This window comes from Leptodactylus fuscus, chromosome 5, assembly GCF_031893055.1.
Source record: "Leptodactylus fuscus isolate aLepFus1 chromosome 5, aLepFus1.hap2, whole genome shotgun sequence".
NCBI classification, from domain to species: domain Eukaryota; kingdom Metazoa; phylum Chordata; class Amphibia; order Anura; family Leptodactylidae; genus Leptodactylus; species Leptodactylus fuscus.
In genome coordinates this window covers 116,573,333-116,591,350 of record NC_134269.1, presented here as the reverse complement: position 1 = coordinate 116,591,350, position 18,018 = coordinate 116,573,333, and the positions used below count along the sequence as shown (strand labels likewise).

At 45.1% G+C, this 18,018-nt stretch overlaps 1 protein-coding gene across 4 annotated transcripts in view; it reads left to right on the top strand.

Annotated features, from left to right (window-relative positions):
- The window catches only part of RELN (reelin), a 372,556-nt gene that overhangs the window by 269,467 nt on the left and 85,071 nt on the right, over nucleotides 1–18,018 (top strand). For all 4 annotated transcript variants that reach the window (XM_075274073.1, XM_075274072.1, XM_075274071.1 and 1 more), the window contains exon 28: nucleotides 226–461. In XM_075274073.1, coding sequence (XP_075130174.1) covers nucleotides 226–461 — 236 coding nt within the window. The remainder of the gene's footprint in view (nucleotides 1–225; nucleotides 462–18,018) is intronic.

The following is an 18,018-nucleotide window of genomic DNA, read 5'->3' as shown; positions in this document are numbered from 1 at the left end:
ATTATTATTATTATTATTATTATTATTATTATTATGACATATGATGTCAGGCAAAAGTGTTGAGACCGTTACTCATAGATGGATAGTCCTGCTGAATTTGGCCAACATTAATGTGCATAGCCATCCTCACTAAATGTATAATCTTCTTAAACAATTAATTTTGACAATTTAATTTGGTTACATATCTTCATAATTTGTTTTAATATTTCATATTTTCTGCTTCAGTTAAATGTAGGATGCACAAAAGAATTCAACAATACAACTCCAGTCCTCCTTCAGTACTCCCATGATGCAGGTCTGTCTTGGTCACTCGTGAGGGAAGGATGTTATCCTGCATCCCCAGGAATCAAAGACTGTGAAGGAAGTTCCAGGGAACTAGGCGAACCAACCTCTTACTCTCAAGGAGATTATGAAGATTGGACACGGGTAACAATCATCATACCAAGATCTCTTGCCTCAAGGTAATATCTAATTGTGAAATATGGCTTTTATGGGTGTATACATATTGGTAATTGGGCCCATGGTAAAGAAATCTTACAGAATGTTCAGTTTTAGTTTGTGGCAGATCACAGTTCTGCCCTCTGACACTCTTTATCTAAGATTGCTGCTTTTGGTAACTTAGATTTGAGAGTTTAAAAACATATTCTATATTCATTGCATAATGAAAAGTTAGACACGTTTCTAATATATGGTGTATATTAATACATTGTATGAACAGTATTGGGACACCTACATATTGCACCTAATACGAAGTTGGTTCCCCCTTTACAGCTAAAACAGCATCCACTCTCCTGTGAAGGCTATCTACAAGATTTTGGAGTGTGTCTGTAAGAGTTTTTGTCCATTTATCCAGAAGAGCATTTACTGATACTGTGATAAGAGGACATGGCTTGTAATCTCCATTCTAGTTCATTCCAAACATAGTCACGTGAGATCAGGGCTCTGTGTGGGTCAGACATATTCTTTGTGCACTATGCAGACTATGTTTTGTGCACTGGGCACAGTAATGCTGGAATAGAAAAGGTCCTTCCTCAAACTGTTTCCACAAAGTTGAAAACATACAGTTGTTCAAAATGTCTAAAGCATTAAGATTTCACTTTACTCAAACTGAGGGTCTTGGCCAACCTCTGAAAAACAATAGCATTATCCCTCTTCTACCAATCCAGGGACATAACTACCCCTGAAGGGGTAAGGGGCCCACGAGCAGCTGGAGATGACCAGTGGCCCTGCAGCACCATGACTTCTGTTTCCTATGTAAAGGTAATACATCTTCAGCAGCAAAGATCGTCACTCATCTCTGCTGCCTGTGGAGGTCACTGTACTGAACCCTCTAGGCATTAGAGATGGGTGCCAATTTTTGCTTATGAAGGAGTATTAGCTTTACACAGAATAGGCAGAGTGAATTCCAGCCGGAAGACGCCGCGGGTACGCTGCACAGAGAAGACTTCTAAAGGTAAGAGAAGAACCAGCGTTGATTGGCAGAATATATAGCATTCTGCCAATCAACGCTGGTTCTGCATTGAACATTAAACTTCGAACAGCTAGTAGTGTTCGATCGAGTACGAGTATTTCGAATACCGTAGTATTCGATCGAACACTACTCGCTCATCTCTACTCTGTACCCTTTAGTGATGTAACACGTTTTAGCCTTAAACCAGTAACATTTTGTCCCTCTCTTCATTTCCGCTATCATAACTTTTTATATTTTATTTCAGTGTAGCTTTTGGAGACCTTGAACAGTATTTTCTAGGTACATAAGACTTTTTGATAAGTTTTTATTACTCTTTGTTTTTGAGAGGTGAGATGATCAGAAAACATAAATTCTGGCATCTGAATTTTCAGGCTAATGGCGTTTATCATGTAAATAATGTACTAATTTTATTTTATTGTTACCGATGTGGTAATGTCAATTTTGTGGGTTTTTTCTCATTATCAAGAGTAAAAAAAATTAGGTGTGTTTTTCCTTTTTTTTTCTGTAAAACAACTCAGTTCTTGTTGTCAGCATTGACTGTAGCATGTACAGTAACAGGTTATAAATGAAGTGAAATCCTTCTCTCCCTGCACACTGTCAGCTGCACATGTTCTCCAACACACTGGTTAAAGTGAAGCTGTGAATATATGAACTTTTGCTTTAACCAGTGATATCTCAAAATCTAGGTGGGCTACAGACATATTCTTGGTCTTATTTTAAAGAGAAGACCATGGCTCTAGCCTCCACATCTCCGGAGTTAGAGCTGTTTAAAATGGCTACTATATCTGCAGTCTCCCTCAGTGAATCCTGCTTGAGGTAAACTGTAATGCACTTTTCTCAAATCCTGAGGGTTCATTCAGAATTGTGTTAAGTTCATCAGAGAGGCCCAAATTATAATGGCTATGGAGAATAATTCCAAGGACTTACAGTAACCTTACATCTACATTCTGCAGAATGTTCTTACACTCACCTACGTTCCTGTTTTAGGAAAAGAAGAAAGAGAGACACCGAGCGCACTAAGTGTAGTATTAACTGATGTATAGTAAACAAATGTACTGTAATTTCCCAGATGGCCTCTCACCTTTTTGGGGTTGTGAATCAGTCACCACACCTATAGTTGCATAGTATCGATATTCCACGTGAGAGTGGCAGCAGCTCAGCCTGAGGACACCAGTGAATCAGGAAAGATGCAGTGGACAGAAAAACACCAAAGGTACCTGGACAGGAGATCTGCGCTTACTGGGGTATAACACAACACAATCCAGGAGTTCTATCCAAACTCCTTTTATTTGGACAATGATACAAAATTCTATCACGATGTATTTCAGACTTCTCCAAGCCTTTTATCAAGAGCAATCAACTATTCACGTCAGGCAAGGAAAAACCTGAAACACGTCATGCTGGCCTTTTGTATCATTGTCCAAATAAAAGGAGTGCGGATAGAACCTCTGGATTGTGTCGTCTTATACCCCAGTGAGCGCAGATCTCCTGTTCAGGGACCTTCGGTCTTTTTCTGTCTACTACATTCCAGTTTTAGGGCAGGTATAGGGGCAGTTAAAGACATGACAGTATCTGGGACATTGTAAAGGACTTCTAGAACAGAGAGGAAAGCATACATAGTTACAGTTAGCGGGCTGCAAAATGAACAACTAGTATATTAAATTACATTTCATAGTTTTACACTTTTAAACCCCATATCTTTTACATTGGGATTTTTCTTTTTAGACTTCTAGCTCAGTGGATCTGAGGCTCAAACAAATATATACTTTACAAATCTCAAACAATATTCTTAAACTGGGTAATTAATAGTCTTCAGAAAAACAATTTAGTAAATTTTATACAGGATTCAGGGGAATCTGAAGGAGTAGCAATGATGCTGAACTGTGAGGAAAACCCCCTCTGACAGTACAAGGCTATGGAAGAGTACAGTCAGAATGTGGAGGACATCCAGGCATCCAAGGAATGGAGAATCTCACCGTGTCTCTTCGAGACGCTCATGAGTCTTTAATTGATTCCTGGTCGCCTTGAAATCCTCGATGTACTCAGGATTATAGAGATCTGAGTTGAATACCATTTGTTAAGTTCCACTTCATGGACTGGTTGCTAGGTCCCCTGGTTTTTTGCCTGTTTGGTTTTGCTACCCTTCTTTATATCCCCCCCCCTTCCTTTTTCTTTTTCTTTTTCTTTCTTCTTCTCTTCTATTTATTGTGCATGCTACATTAACATTGCGGTGGTTCTGCCAATATGCTTTATTATGCTGAATTGTTATTGTTCTCCTTTGGGAGAGATGTTTTTTTTTGTTTGTTGGCCCTTGCTGTTTGGAGCTCGCTATGGTTATAATGTATTGTGCTTAATTGTTTTGATTATTAGAAATAAAGAATTAAAAAAAAAAAAAGCTTCGGGCCTAGTTTTGTGACATCCCTGATGTCACATGATTGGGACCTGTGTCCCAGGTCATGTGACGTCCCGGACGTCATTGAATATGGCCGACACCACTAAGGAGTGCAGCGGAGCCAGAGAGAGGTAAGTAACAGTGTTTTTTATGTTGGTATCCCCCGTCTGTCTCTGATTATTATACTCTGGGGCATAATACTGTGTGCAGGGGTAGAAAGTGTCTGTATTCATGGTCTTCGCCATTGGAAAGCAATCAAGAAAAAAAAATACTGTCACCATTAAACTTTTTATAGAAATTCTTTAGAATCTGTAAATTTTTAATTAGTTATAAATGCAAAAAAGTTTAACTTCTTTTTATCTACAGATTTAAAGATGGTTATGTTCATGGCAAACCCCTTCAAGTGATTTCATGACTAAGAAGGAAATAGCTTCCTAGTACTTAGATTTCTCATGGTTTGTGCTACCCAAGTTAAAACAGTTTCATTTTGTTAGGACCATGAATGCAACTGGGTAATCCCCTCCATTTTTGGTCAACATGCAGACATATTTTAGAAATGCATTATCATTGTGTTGGCTACACTTCAGAATACAGTTATTTGCCTGGAGATAATCACTTCTGGGAGCTAAGGCTTGTTGTCCTTTCCCAGAAACTATGTACTTGGACCGACATATCTCCAGATGGCAAGAAAGCCCTGCACAGCAAGGACATACTGTTTAAATCCCCTCTCTTTCTGCTGGAAAGGGGAGCCAGTGATTGACTGGTATATGCAATTCATCTCAGCTTGCCATCATTTTCACTGCTCCTCAGCAGCTTGTTTGCAGAGTCATATGCTGAAAGTCACAGCAGCCATTAAGAAGTAGTAAATGTGGCATAGTGACAGTTCATGTTGATAGGGCTAAGTAAATGAAGTGGAATTAAAATAAATTATGCCTAGGATTTCCGCACATATTCTCCTTACCAGCACATTTTACCATTCAAAAGAGGATTAAAAATGAAAGCTGATGAAACACACAATTAATAAAAAGTATGACACCTGACAAGGTTATGAATAATATCTTTTACATGCTCAGTCTTGTTCTACCGTTGGAAAATTGTCTTTTTGTTTTTCTGCATGTGATCTCATGAAGGTAGGACACAGTTATGTTGTGTTCTACATAACAAGCAAGGTTTGTTATATGCAATAGATGCCTAAATGAACCTCTACATATAATAATTAGAGATGAGCGAACAGTGTTCTATCGAACTCATGTTCGATCGGATATTAGGCTGTTCGGCATGTTCGAATCGAATCGAACACCGCGTGGTAAAGTGCGCCATTACTCGATTCCCCTCCCACCTTCCCTGGCGCCTTTTTTGCTCCAATAACAGCACAGGGTAGGTGGGACAGGAACTACGACACCGGTGACGTTGAAAAAAGTAGGCAAAACCCATTGGCTGCCGAAAACATGTGACCTCTAATTTAAAAGAACAGCGCCGCCCAGCTTCGCGTCATTCTGAGCTTGCAATTCACCGAGGACGGAGGTTTCCGTCCAGTTAGCTAGGGGTTAGATTCTGGGTAGGCAGGGACAGGCTAGGATAGGAAGGAGAAGACAACCAACAGCTCTTATAAGAGCTAAATTCCAGGGAGAAGCTTGTCAGTGTAACGTGGCACTGACGGGCTCAATCGCCGCAACCCAGCTTTCCCAGGATCCTGAATGGAATACACTGTCAGTGTATTCCCGTATACCCGATATATACCCCCGATACCCGTTCCAACGGTGTGCCCCCCCACCTTCACCCCAGAAATACCCTGCAAGTCCCCTAGCAATAGGATTGGGGCTATATACACCCACTATTTTTGCTACTGCCATATAGTGCCATTGTCTCACTGGGAATTCAAAGAATATATTGGGCTTACATATAACTTCAATTCCAGGGAGAAGCTTGTCAGTGTAACGTGGCACTGACGGGCTCAATCGCCGCAACCCAGCTTTCCCAGGATCCTGAATGGAACACACTGACAGTGTATTCCCGTATACCCCATATATACACCCCAAATCCCCGTTCCAACGGTGTGCCCCCCCACCTTCACCTCAGAAATACCCTGCAAGTCCCCTAGCAATAGAATTGGGGCTATATACACCCACAATTTTTGCTACTGGTATATAGTGCCATTGTCTGACTGGGAATTCAAAGAATATATTGGGGTGACGTGCACCCACAATTTTTGCTACTGCTATACAGTGCCATTGTCTCACTGGGAATTCAAAGAATATATGGGGGTTATGTGCACCCACAATTTTTAATACTGGTATACAGTGCCATTGTCTGACTGGGAATTCAAAGAATATATGGGGGTTACGTGCACCCACAATTTTTAATACTGCTATACAGTGCCATTGTCTGACTGGGAATTCAAAGAATATATGGGGGTTACGTGCACCCACAATTTTTAATACTGCTATACAGTTCCTTTGTCTCACTGGGAATTCAAAGAATATATGGGGGTTATGTGCACCCACAATTTTTAATACTGGTATACAGTGCCATTGTCTGACTGGGAATTCAAAGAATATATGGGGGTTATGTGCACCCACAATTTTTACTACTGGTATACAGTGCCATTGTCTGACTGGGAATTCAAAGAATATATGGGGGTTATGTGCACCCACAATTTTTAATACTGGTATATAGTGCCATTGTCTGACTGGGAATTCAAAGAATATATGGGGGTTACGTGCACCCACAATTTTTACTACTGGTATACAGTGCCATTGTCTCACTGGGAATTCAAAGAATATATGGGGGTTATGTGCACCCACAATTTTTACTACTGGTATACAGTGCCATTGTCTGACTGGGAATTCAAAGAATATATGGGGGTTATGTGCACCCACAATTTTTAATACTGGTATATAGTGCCATTGTCTGACTGGGAATTCAAAGAATATATGGGGGTTACGTGCACCCACAATTTTTACTACTGGTATACAGTGCCATTGTCTGACTGGGAATTCAAAGAATATATGGGGGTTACGTGCACCCACAATTTTTAATACTGCTATACAGTTCCATTGTCTCACTGGGAATTCAAAGAATATATGGGGGTTATGTGCACCCACAATTTTTAATACTGGTATACAGTGCCATTGTCTGACTGGGAATTCAAAGAATATATGGGGGTTACGTGCACCCACAATTTTTAATACTGCTATACAGTTCCTTTGTCTCACTGGGAATTCAAAGAATATATGGGGGTTATGTGCACCCACAATTTTTAATACTGGTATACAGTGCCATTGTCTGACTGGGAATTCAAAGAATATATGGGGGTTATGTGCACCCACAATTTTTAATACTGGTATACAGTGCCATTGTCTGACTGGGAATTCAAAGAATATATGGGGGTTATGTGCACCCACAATTTTTAATACTGGTATACAGTGCCATTGTCTGACTGGGAATTCAAAGAATATATGGGGGTTATGTGCACCCACAATTTTTACTACTGGTATACAGTGCCATTGTCTGACTGGGAATTCAAACAATATATGGGGGTTATGTGCACCCACAATTTTTAATACTGGTATACAGTGCCATTGTCTGACTGGGAATTCAAAGAATATATGGGGGTTACGTGCACCCACAATTTTTAATACTGCTATACAGTTCCTTTGTCTCACTGGGAATTCAAAGAATATATGGGGGTTATGTGCACCCACAATTTTTAATACTGGTATACAGTGCCATTGTCTGACTGGGAATTCAAAGAATATATGGGGGTTATGTGCACCCACAATTTTTAATACTGGTATACAGTGCCATTGTCTGACTGGGAATTCAAAGAATATATGGGGGTTATGTGCACCCACAATTTTTAATACTGGTATACAGTGCCATTGTCTGACTGGGAATTCAAAGAATATATTGGGGTGACGTGCACCCACAATTTTTACTACTGGTATACAGTGCCATTGTCTGACTGGGAATTCAAAGAATATATGGGGGTTACGTGCACCCACAATTTTTAATACTGCTATACAGTGCCATTGTCTGACTGGGAATTCAAAGAATATATGGGGGTTACGTGCACCCACAATTTTTAATACTGGTATACAGTGCCATTGTCTCACTGGGAATTCAAAGAATATATGGGGGTTATGTGCACCCACAATTTTTAATACTGGTATACAGTGCCATTGTCTGACTGGGAATTCAAAGAATATATGGGGGTTACGTGCACCCACAATTTTTAATACTGCTATACAGTTCCATTGTCTCACTGGGAATTCAAAGAATATATGGGGGTTATGTGCACCCACAATTTTTAATACTGGTATATAGTGCCATTGTCTGACTGGGAATTCAAAGAATATATGGGGGTTACGTGCACCCACAATTTTTGCTACTGCTATACAGTTCCATTGTCTCACTGGGAATTCAAAGAATATATGGGGGTTATGTGCACCCACAATTTTTAATACTGGTATACAGTGCCATTGTCTGACTGGGAATTCAAAGAATATATGGGGGTTACGTGCACCCACAATTTTTACTACTGGTATACAGTGCCATTGTCTGACTGGGAATTCAAAGAATATATGGGGGTTACGTGCACCCACAATTTTTAATACTGCTATACAGTTCCATTGTCTCACTGGGAATTCAAAGAATATATGGGGGTTATGTGCACCCACAATTTTTAATACTGGTATACAGTGCCATTGTCTGACTGGGAATTCAAAGAATATATGGGGGTTACGTGCACCCACAATTTTTAATACTGCTATACAGTTCCATTGTCTCACTGGGAATTCAAAGAATATATGGGGGTTATGTGCACCCACAATTTTTAATACTGGTATATAGTGCCATTGTCTGACTGGGAATTCAAAGAATATATGGGGGTTACGTGCACCCACAATTTTTGCTACTGCTATACAGTTCCATTGTCTCACTGGGAATTCAAAGAATATATGGGGGTTATGTGCACCCACAATTTTTAATACTGGTATACAGTGCCATTGTCTCACTGGGAATTCCACAAATAATTTGGGGATTCATTCACCCTACATCTCAGGCTCTTGCCATATTCACCCAGGTTGTCAGTGCTGCACCAGCTCGTTCCCAGACAGCTCGGCCCGAAAAACACGTTACCTATATAGAGGATTTGGACAATGAAGACAACATGTTCTAAATCTAATGTCTGCACCTTCTCCAGAATTAAAATAAAGGCAGCGTTTAACTTTCAAATAGCACTGCACAAAGGAAGAGCTTATCAGCTTGTCTCATGACATGCTACTGAAAAGTTTCATTTGTGTATCTTAATGTAAATATAGTTGTATAAGCTTTTTGGGTTTTAGGCACTGCCAAGTTATTTATTACCACCCGCTCCCTTATAATGATGATGACGCCAAAGTCACTGTGGGTGTTCAGAGCTCACAGCTTTGGGTGACATTTGTCTTGCTCTCTGTCGGTACCAGCTGTCTTTTTGGATACCGTAAAGTTATGTTGACTTTATTAACAGCTATAGAAGCTTTAGCCAGGTTGTGACGGTGTGTAACCCTAACAACACTAAGTGGGATACACATTAATAGTCAGTCTATGTACGCTAAACGTATCACTGAAGTAATTTTTTTTCCCTCTCCCCTAATATAAGAAAGGAACAGACATTAGACCTAGACCGGGGTTCGAGGCTTGAAAAAATCCAGTATTATTTGTTCTTCATGATGTGAAATATGTGTTGAAAAGCAACCCAAGATGAAGTCAGCCATGTGTGCCAGTGTGTTACTTGGCATGCCTTTGCTGGCCCCAACTGTAAGGGTCACTCTCCATTTCCTCCATTTTCCACTCCCCTTCACACCATTTGTGGTGAAGCAATGGGATGCACTGAAGTGCACCCTCTAGCCTCGTGTGGGATAGGGACATCAGATGCCACTCCAACCCCCTCGTCTTCCTCCGCCAGCCAACGGTGCGAAGATGAGAGGAGTGTGCTCTGAATGTTTTCTGCCTAGCAGAGGCTAGTTCTCACTTACGAAAATGGCCCCACTTTGACCTGTATATCAGGCACAATGGTGTAGGTTTCAAAGAAACATGGCACCAACAAGTTGGAAAACGTGGGCCATGCGTGGACCGTGTTTGAGTCTGGCAAGCTCCAGATCTGCTACCAGGTTCCAGCCATTATCACAGGCGCAAAAATGCCAGGCCCCAGGTGTAGCAGGGAAAAAAAATGCCATCTCAGCCAGGATGGCATCCCTGACCTTGGAGGCACTGTGCTGTCTGTCCCCCAAGCTGATCAGTTTCAGCACGGCCTACTGACATCTCCCCATGCCAGTGTTACAGTGTTTTCCGCTAGTAGCTGGGGTGGAGGTTGCAGCTTCGTAGGGTTTCAGTCTACTCCTGCCATGAATTTTGGCCTGGGAGAGGAGATAGGCCACCCCAGTTTGCACCCGGGGAACAGACTCCACCACATTCACCCTGCCTGTCATTAAAGATAAGCACTGCAGCATCCCTGACCACAGGCGCTTGTCCATGTGTCGGTGGTCAAGTGGACCTTGCAGCAAAGCGCAGAGCTCTGGGCCCGACTGATGTTATGGGACACATGCAGGCGCAAGGCAGAGACAGCACACCAAGAGAAGTAGTAACGGCTAGGCCCAGCATAGGGAGGTGCCCCAGCTGCCATCTGCTGACGGAAGGCCTGGGTCTCCAGAAGCATAAACAAACACCAACATCTCCAGGGCCAGCAGTTTATCGATGAGGCTGTTACAGGCTTGGGCATGGGGGTGGGTTGTATTGTACTTCTGCCTGCAATGAAAAGCTTGGGAAATGTGGAGTGGCTGGGAAGAGGCGCATGATGGTGCAGGCCAAAAGGGCGCATGAGGGTGAACTCCCCAATGTGTCAGAGATAGGTGTGTAGGTGTCCTTGCATCATATACTTGCACCATATTTGGCTTTGGAAGTTAATTTTGTGCCAAAAAGTGGTTAAGACAGCGATCCCTCAGCTACTCCCGTTACACTGTCTATTGAAGTTACCATCTGTGGAAGTGGACCACCATTTCTAAGATCCCAAAGGAAGCAGGCAAGAGATGTGCAGTTCAGAAAAAAAGATGAGAAAATAAGTTTAGGCTGTAGAGCACAGAGGGATCGGAGAGGACAGAGCTGGTGTCGGCCAGGTATTCCCACAACATGCGCCTATACTTGTCCCTCCTGGTGACACTAGGCCCCTGAGTGGCAGTAATTTGTCCAGGGGGGCCATTAACGTGTTCCAGACCTAGGAATAAGTCTTCCAACAGGGTAGAGTTTTGCATGCCTTTGCTTCTACCCACTGTTTTTGCTGCTTAGCTTCCCTCCACATCTACTCTGCTTTCACCCCTAAACATCACCCCAGTTTATGCCTTTGCTTCTACCCAGGTTTTCTGTTGATTTAGCTTCCCTCTACATCTACACTGCTTTAGCCCCTAGACATCACCCCTGTCCATGTGGGGTCGGTGGCCTCGTCATCCACCAACTCCTCTTCCAATTGCGCACTGCCCCCTTACTGCAAACCGCACATGACCACAGCTTGCCTTGATGGCAACTGTGTCTCATGATCCCCACTTAGGTCCAGACAAGTCGGTGGCGGGTCCAAAACCCCAAAATTGGAAGGAAATGGCAGATGCTGCAGTATTTCTAACACCTGTTCCTGGTGCTCGGGCCTGGTCTGTGTTGTACCCTGCACCCTGCTTAACGCATCTGCCATATCCGAAGTTGTGCTGAGCGCATGCTAATGTTTCGTGTCCAGTGCAATGGATGGGATGGGATTTCACATAAGTCTGCCACCCATGGCCACTCATGGTTGAGCAACTGAGGGAGTTGACTTTGACGAACCCGAGGGTTTTGGAGTTGGAACTACATCAAAGGTCTGTGCTGCTCACACACTCTGCTCAACACATGATATGTTTAGTGCCAGCAGTGTGGAGACGTCGCACAACAGCCGTTGTTCCAGCAGGTACAGGCGTTGTAGGAGTGCATAGAGGCTAGCAGCGGCAACTATACACTTTAAAAACTATCCGCACAAGCGCCACACTTTCACCAGTAGCTCAGGAACATTGGGGTACCTTTTTCAAAAGATTAGCAGCAATGAGTTAAAAACGTGGCCCAGGCATGGAATATGTTGCAGGCTGCCAAGCTACAGAGCCAATCCCAGGTTACGGCCATTATCACACATGACAACATGCCTGGGCCCAGGTGCAGTGGCAAAAACCACATTGCCGTCTCATCGAGGATGGCATGACTCACTTTGTAGGCAGTGTGCTGTCTGGCCCCCAAGCTGATGAGCTTCAGCACGGCCCGCTGACGTCTCCCCACACCAGTGTTGCAGCGTTTCCAGCTCGTAGCTGGGGTCAATTTAACAGCGGAGGAGGGTGGTGTTTCAGCCCTCCTCCCAGGAATGTTGTGTGGGGAGACAAGTCAGGCCACCACATTTTGCGACCCGGTCCACGCCTCAACTACATTCAACCACTGTGCCCAAATTGAAAGGTAGCGTCCCTGTCCGCATGCACTTGTCCATTCGTAACTGGTCACATGGAACTTTAGGGCTAAGCGCTGAATTTAGGGACCGCCTCATGTTTGGGGGAAAGTGCTGGTGTGGACGGCACAGTGCGGTGGCGCAGTAGACACTCTGCCCAAAAAGGGCAGAGTGTCCCCCAGCCGGGATTCCAACATCTCCTGGGCCAGATTTCTTGAGATGAGGCCGTTGAAGCCTTGGGCATGTGGGTGGGTTGCGCTGTACTTTAGCATGAAATGAAAGGCTTGGGAGATGGGGAGTTGCTGGGAAGAGGCGCATGATGGCGCGGGCAAAAGGAGAAATGGCAGGAAAAGGTGAGGATAAGGGTGAACTCCCCAAAGTGTCAGAGGCAGATGTGGAGGTGTCCTGGCTCCTGGTCTGGACTGCAGCGCCAGCCCTGTCAACAGTGGAAGAGGCAGTGGCCGCCAGGCCAAACGACGATTATCCTGCGCTTGCTCTCACCCACTGAGCCCAGGGCTTGCCTTCCAAATGATGGCACCCGCAAGAGGTGGTGAGATTCCTCTCCGCAGATCTCCAAACCATCTTGGACTTGCAAATTGCACTAAATTTGTCATGTAACTGACATGTATATGATGAGTCTATCCATTGTCTGTTCATTTTGGTGAAAGTCAGCCTGTCAGCTGACAGACAGCTGTGCTTGTCAGTGATGATGTCACCGGCTGCTTGTACCCCCAGTTTTTGCTGCTTAGCTTGCCTCCACATCCACACTGCTTTTGCCCCTACACATCACCCCTATCCATGCCTGTGCCTCTAGCCATAAGTCTGCCACCCATGGAAACTCATGGTGCAGAAAGTGAGGGAGCTGACTCTGAGGAACCCTTGGGTTTTGTAGCTGGTACTCCATCAAAGGTCTCTGCTGCTCACACACCCTGCTGAACATACGGTATCTAGGGTTAGAGCGTGTGGTGACCTCGCACAACAGTAGGTGCTTCAGGCAGATGTAGGCCTTGCTGGAGTGTATTGCGGCTAGCTCCAGGTACTGTAGACTTGGGAAAGTGGGTGTCCAAGTGCCGCACTTTCACCCTTAGCTCAGCTAATTTGGGGTATGTTTTTAAAAATCATTGCACCACTACATTGAACATGTGGGCCAGGCATGGAACGTGTTGGAGGCTGGCAAGCTCCAGAGCCCTCCAACAAGCTAAAAAACCTGGCCCCAGGGGCAGCGGGGATAAACAAATTGCCATCTCATCCAGGATGGCATCCCTGACCTCAGAGGCAGTGTGCTGTCCGTCTCCCAAGCTGATGAGCTTCAGCCCAGCCTGCTGACGTCTCCCCACACCAGTGTTGCAGCGTTTTCAGCTCGTAGCTGGGGTAAATCTAACAGCGGAGGAGGAGGAGGGTGGTGTTTCAGCCCTCCTCCCAGGAATGTTTTGTGGGGAAACAAGTCAGGAAAATTCTTGAAACGGGAGAGTTTTGCATCTTTGCCCTTGCTGCCTATGGACATCCCTTTGCCTCTAGCCACCATTTTCCCTGCTTTGCTTGCCTCCACATCCACACTGCTTTTGCCCCTAGACATCACCCCAGTCCATGCCTTAGCTTGTACCCCCAGTTTTTCCTGCTTAGCTTGCCTCCACATCCACACTGCTTTTGCCCCTAGACATCACCCCAGTCCATGCCTTAGCTTGTACCCCCAGTTTTTCCTGCTTAGCTTGCCTCCACATCCACACTGCTTTTGCCCCTAGACATCACCCCAGTCCATGCCTTAGCTTGTACCCCCAGTTTTTCCTGCTTAGCTTGCCTCCACATCCACACTGCTTTTGCCCCTAGACATCACCCCAGTCCATGCCTTAGCTTGTATCCCCAGTTTTTCCTGCTTAGCTTGCCTCCACATCCACACTGCTTTTGCCCCTAGACATCACCCCAGTCCATGCCTTAGCTTGTACCCCCAGTTTTTCCTGCTTAGCTTGCCTCCACATCCACACTGCTTTTGCCCCTAGACATCATCCCTATCCATGCCTCTTCCCCTAGCCATAAATCTGCCACCCCTGGAAACTCATGGTGCAGAAACTTTGGTTGCTGACTTTGAGGAACCCTTGGGTTTTGTAGATGGAACTCCATCAAAGGTCTGTGCAGCTCACACACCCTGCTCAAGATATGGTATTGTAGGGTTTCAGCGTGTGTGAATGACGGACAACAGCCTGTGTTTGGACAGATGTAGGCCTTGCTAGAGTGTTTTTAGGCTAGCAGCGACTCCTGTGCACTTGCAAAAGTGGGCGCACAAGCGCCGCATTTTCAACAGTAGCTTCGGTACATTTGGGTATGTTTTTAAAAAACTTTGCACCACTAGGTTAGACGTGGGCCAAACATGGAACGTGTTGGAGGCTGGCAAGCTCCAGAGCCGCTACCAGGTTCCAGCCATTATCACAGGCGTAAAAATGCCAGGCCCCAGGTGTAGCAGGGAAAAAAAAATGCCATCTCAGCCAGGATGGCATCCCTGACCTCGGAGGCACTGTGCTGTCTGTCCCCCAAGCTGATGAGCTTCAGCACCGCCTGCTGACGTCTCCCCACACCAGTGTTTTAGCGTTTGCCGCTAGTAGCTGTGGTGGAGGTTGCAGCGTCGTAGGGTTTCAGTCTACTCCTGCCATGAATTTTGGCCTGGGAGAGGAGATAGGCCACCCCAGTTTGCACCCGGGGAACAGACTCCACCACATTCACCCTGCCTGTCATTAAAGATAAGCACTGCAGCATCCCTGACCACAGGCGCTTGTCCAAGTGTCGGTGGTCAAGTGGACCTTGCAGCAAAGCGCGGAACTAAGGGCCCACCTGATGTTGAGTGACACGTGCTGGTGCAAGGCGGGGACGCCACACCGGGAGAAGTTGAGACGGCTAGGGACGGCATAGTGAGGTGCCACAGTTGCCATCAGGTCCGGGAAGGCGGGAGTTTCAACAAGCCGGAACGCCAACCTCTCCTGGGCCAGCAGTTTAGCGATGTTGGCGTTCTAGGCTTGCGTGGGTGGGTGGTTAGCGGTGTATTTCTGCCGGCGCTCCAATGTCTGAGAGATGGTGGGTTGTTGTAAAGAAGCGCCTGATGGTACCTTTGATGGTGCAGGAGAAGGAGATAAGACAGAAACAGGGGAGGATGAGGGAGAAGTCAACAAAGTGGCGGAGGCAGATGAAGTGATGTCCTGGCTCGTCCTCTGGAGTGCATCGCCAGCACTGTGAGCAGAGGCAGTGGCATGAACGGCGGGCGACGTTTGTCCTGCCGTTGCTGCCTGCCACTGATTCCATTGCTTGGATTCCAAATGACGGTGCATTGAAGTGGTGGACAGGTTGCTCTTCTCAGGGCCCCTACTCGATTTCGAGAGGCAAATTGTGTAGACGACACTATATCTGTCCTCGGCGCATTCCTTGAAAAAACTCTACACCTTCAAGAAACGTGCCCTCGATGGGGGAGTTTTTCTGGGCTGGGTACAAAAGGGAACATCTTCGGACATTCCGGGTCTGGCCTGGCTTCGGCAAAGCAGCTGACCTCTGCCTCTGGACATGTCTCTGCCTCTAGCTACCCTTTTTGGTGCTGCACCTGCCTCAACATCCACACTACTTTCCCAGCTTGACATCTGCCTTGTCCAGGTGGGGTCGGTGTCCTCGTCGTCCACCACCTCCTCTTCCAACTCCTGTCTCGCCTCCTCCTCCTGCACAATGCGCATGTCAACTGGCTGCCCTGACAGCAACTGCGTCTCATCGTCGTCGATGAGGGTGGGTTGCTGGTCATCCGCCACCAAATCGACCGGAGATGGAATGGAGGAGACTCTAGTGTTTGAGCATCTGGACACAGATACTCGTCTGTTAGGTCCGTGGAATCGCGAAATGGAGGGGCAGGTTGCGGTACAGTCAAAGGAAGGGAGAACAGCTCTGGGGAGCAGGGACAGTTGGGGTTATTGTTCTGAGAAGATTGGGAATTTTGGGTGGAAGGAGGACAAGACTGTTGGGTAAGAGGAGGTAGAGGCTGACTGGCTGGTGGACAATGTGCTTTAAGCGTTATCCGACAGCCATTGCAAGACCTGTTCCTGGTTCTCGGGCCTACTAATCTTTGTACCATTCAGCCTAGTTAATGTGGAACTTTTGTGCAAAGCGCAGAACTTAGGGCCCGCCTGATGTTAAGGGACACACGCTGGTACAAGGCTCAACTCACCCTAAGTGCCAAAAACACTGCTGGTGCAAGGCTCTACTCATGCCAAGGGCCTCAATCTCTGCTGGTAGCTCAGCTTAAGGTCATGTAACTTTGTTTGGAAGGGCTCATGTTAAGGGCTAGAAAAGTGAATTTTGGAAGGTCTTACCACATCACACACACACACACACACACACACACACACACACACACACACACACACACTCAAAATGACAGTTAAGGGTGAGGGCTTTTGGAATTCCCATTGCCTATTCCATTTGTGGTTGTCATGGGGAACGTGATTTAAAGGGGTGGTTGTTACTGTTTGTTGAGCTTAAATTGGGGTTTGTGTCCATCCATTTGGGGAGTAAAGAAGGTTTCCAGGTATTTTCCCACTTTGATAGAGGTTTTTTTGAATGTGGAAAGTGTGTAGTTGTTAGGCAGTGATGTTGGGGTAATAGAGGGTCTTTGGTGTGTTAGATGCCCCCAGGCATGCTTCCCCTGCTGTCCCAGTGTCATTCCAGAGGTGTTGGCATCATTTCCTGGGGTGTCATAGTGGACTTGGTGACCCTCCAGACACGGATTTGGGTTTCCCCCTTAACGAGTATCTGTTCCCCATAGACTATAATGGGGTTCGAAACCCGTTCGAACACACGAACATTGAGCGGCTGTTCGAATCGAATTTCGAACCTCGAACATTTTAGTGTTCGCTCATCTCTAATAATAGTAATAATAATAATAATAATAATTAATATAAGACATATACTCATCATCACAATAATGAACAGCAACATTGATATAGTATCAACTTATTTTTCAGTACTTTGAAGTCAAGTATAGCAGTAAGAAAAAGAAAAATATTGCTACAGAGATATTGTGTATTTAATGAAAGTTAGGCCAGGACCCCACATGGTGTAAACACCATTGTTCGGCTGTGACAGAAACGTTGCGGCAAAAACTGTGGCATTTTACAGTCTTTAATGAATCCTATCCATACATTGCAGAAAAATACCCGCAGTAGAAATGTTGCGATTTTCAAAACCATTGTTTTTGGTAATTCTAGCACGTCAATTCTACCTATGGAAACGCTGGCAGTTTCTCTATAACTATAAGTGAAGCAGAAACTGGCCGTTTCCCTGTTGGTATAAAGGAAGCAGAAAATCCGCAGAGGAAACCTCTGAAGACTTTCTGAGAAAAGCACTGCGGGAAAAACTGTGATGCGTTTCCACAGTGGTTCTTACCAAAGCGCTTTTTTGCTGCGGCCCGCTACGTAGAGCCTTAGCCTTAAAGGAAAAAATTATATTGTCTTCTTACTTATGGCTATATTTTATAAAGCAACAGAAATAAGTAGCACAACCAGCAATACATACCACACCACTGGATGGAGCATGCAGCAGTATCTTTCCGGTCCAAAGGAATTCACTAATCAATAAGTCCAAAAAAAACACAGCACTCCAATTGTCTAAAAATGCGGACTCTTTAATCCTCAGACATGAGGC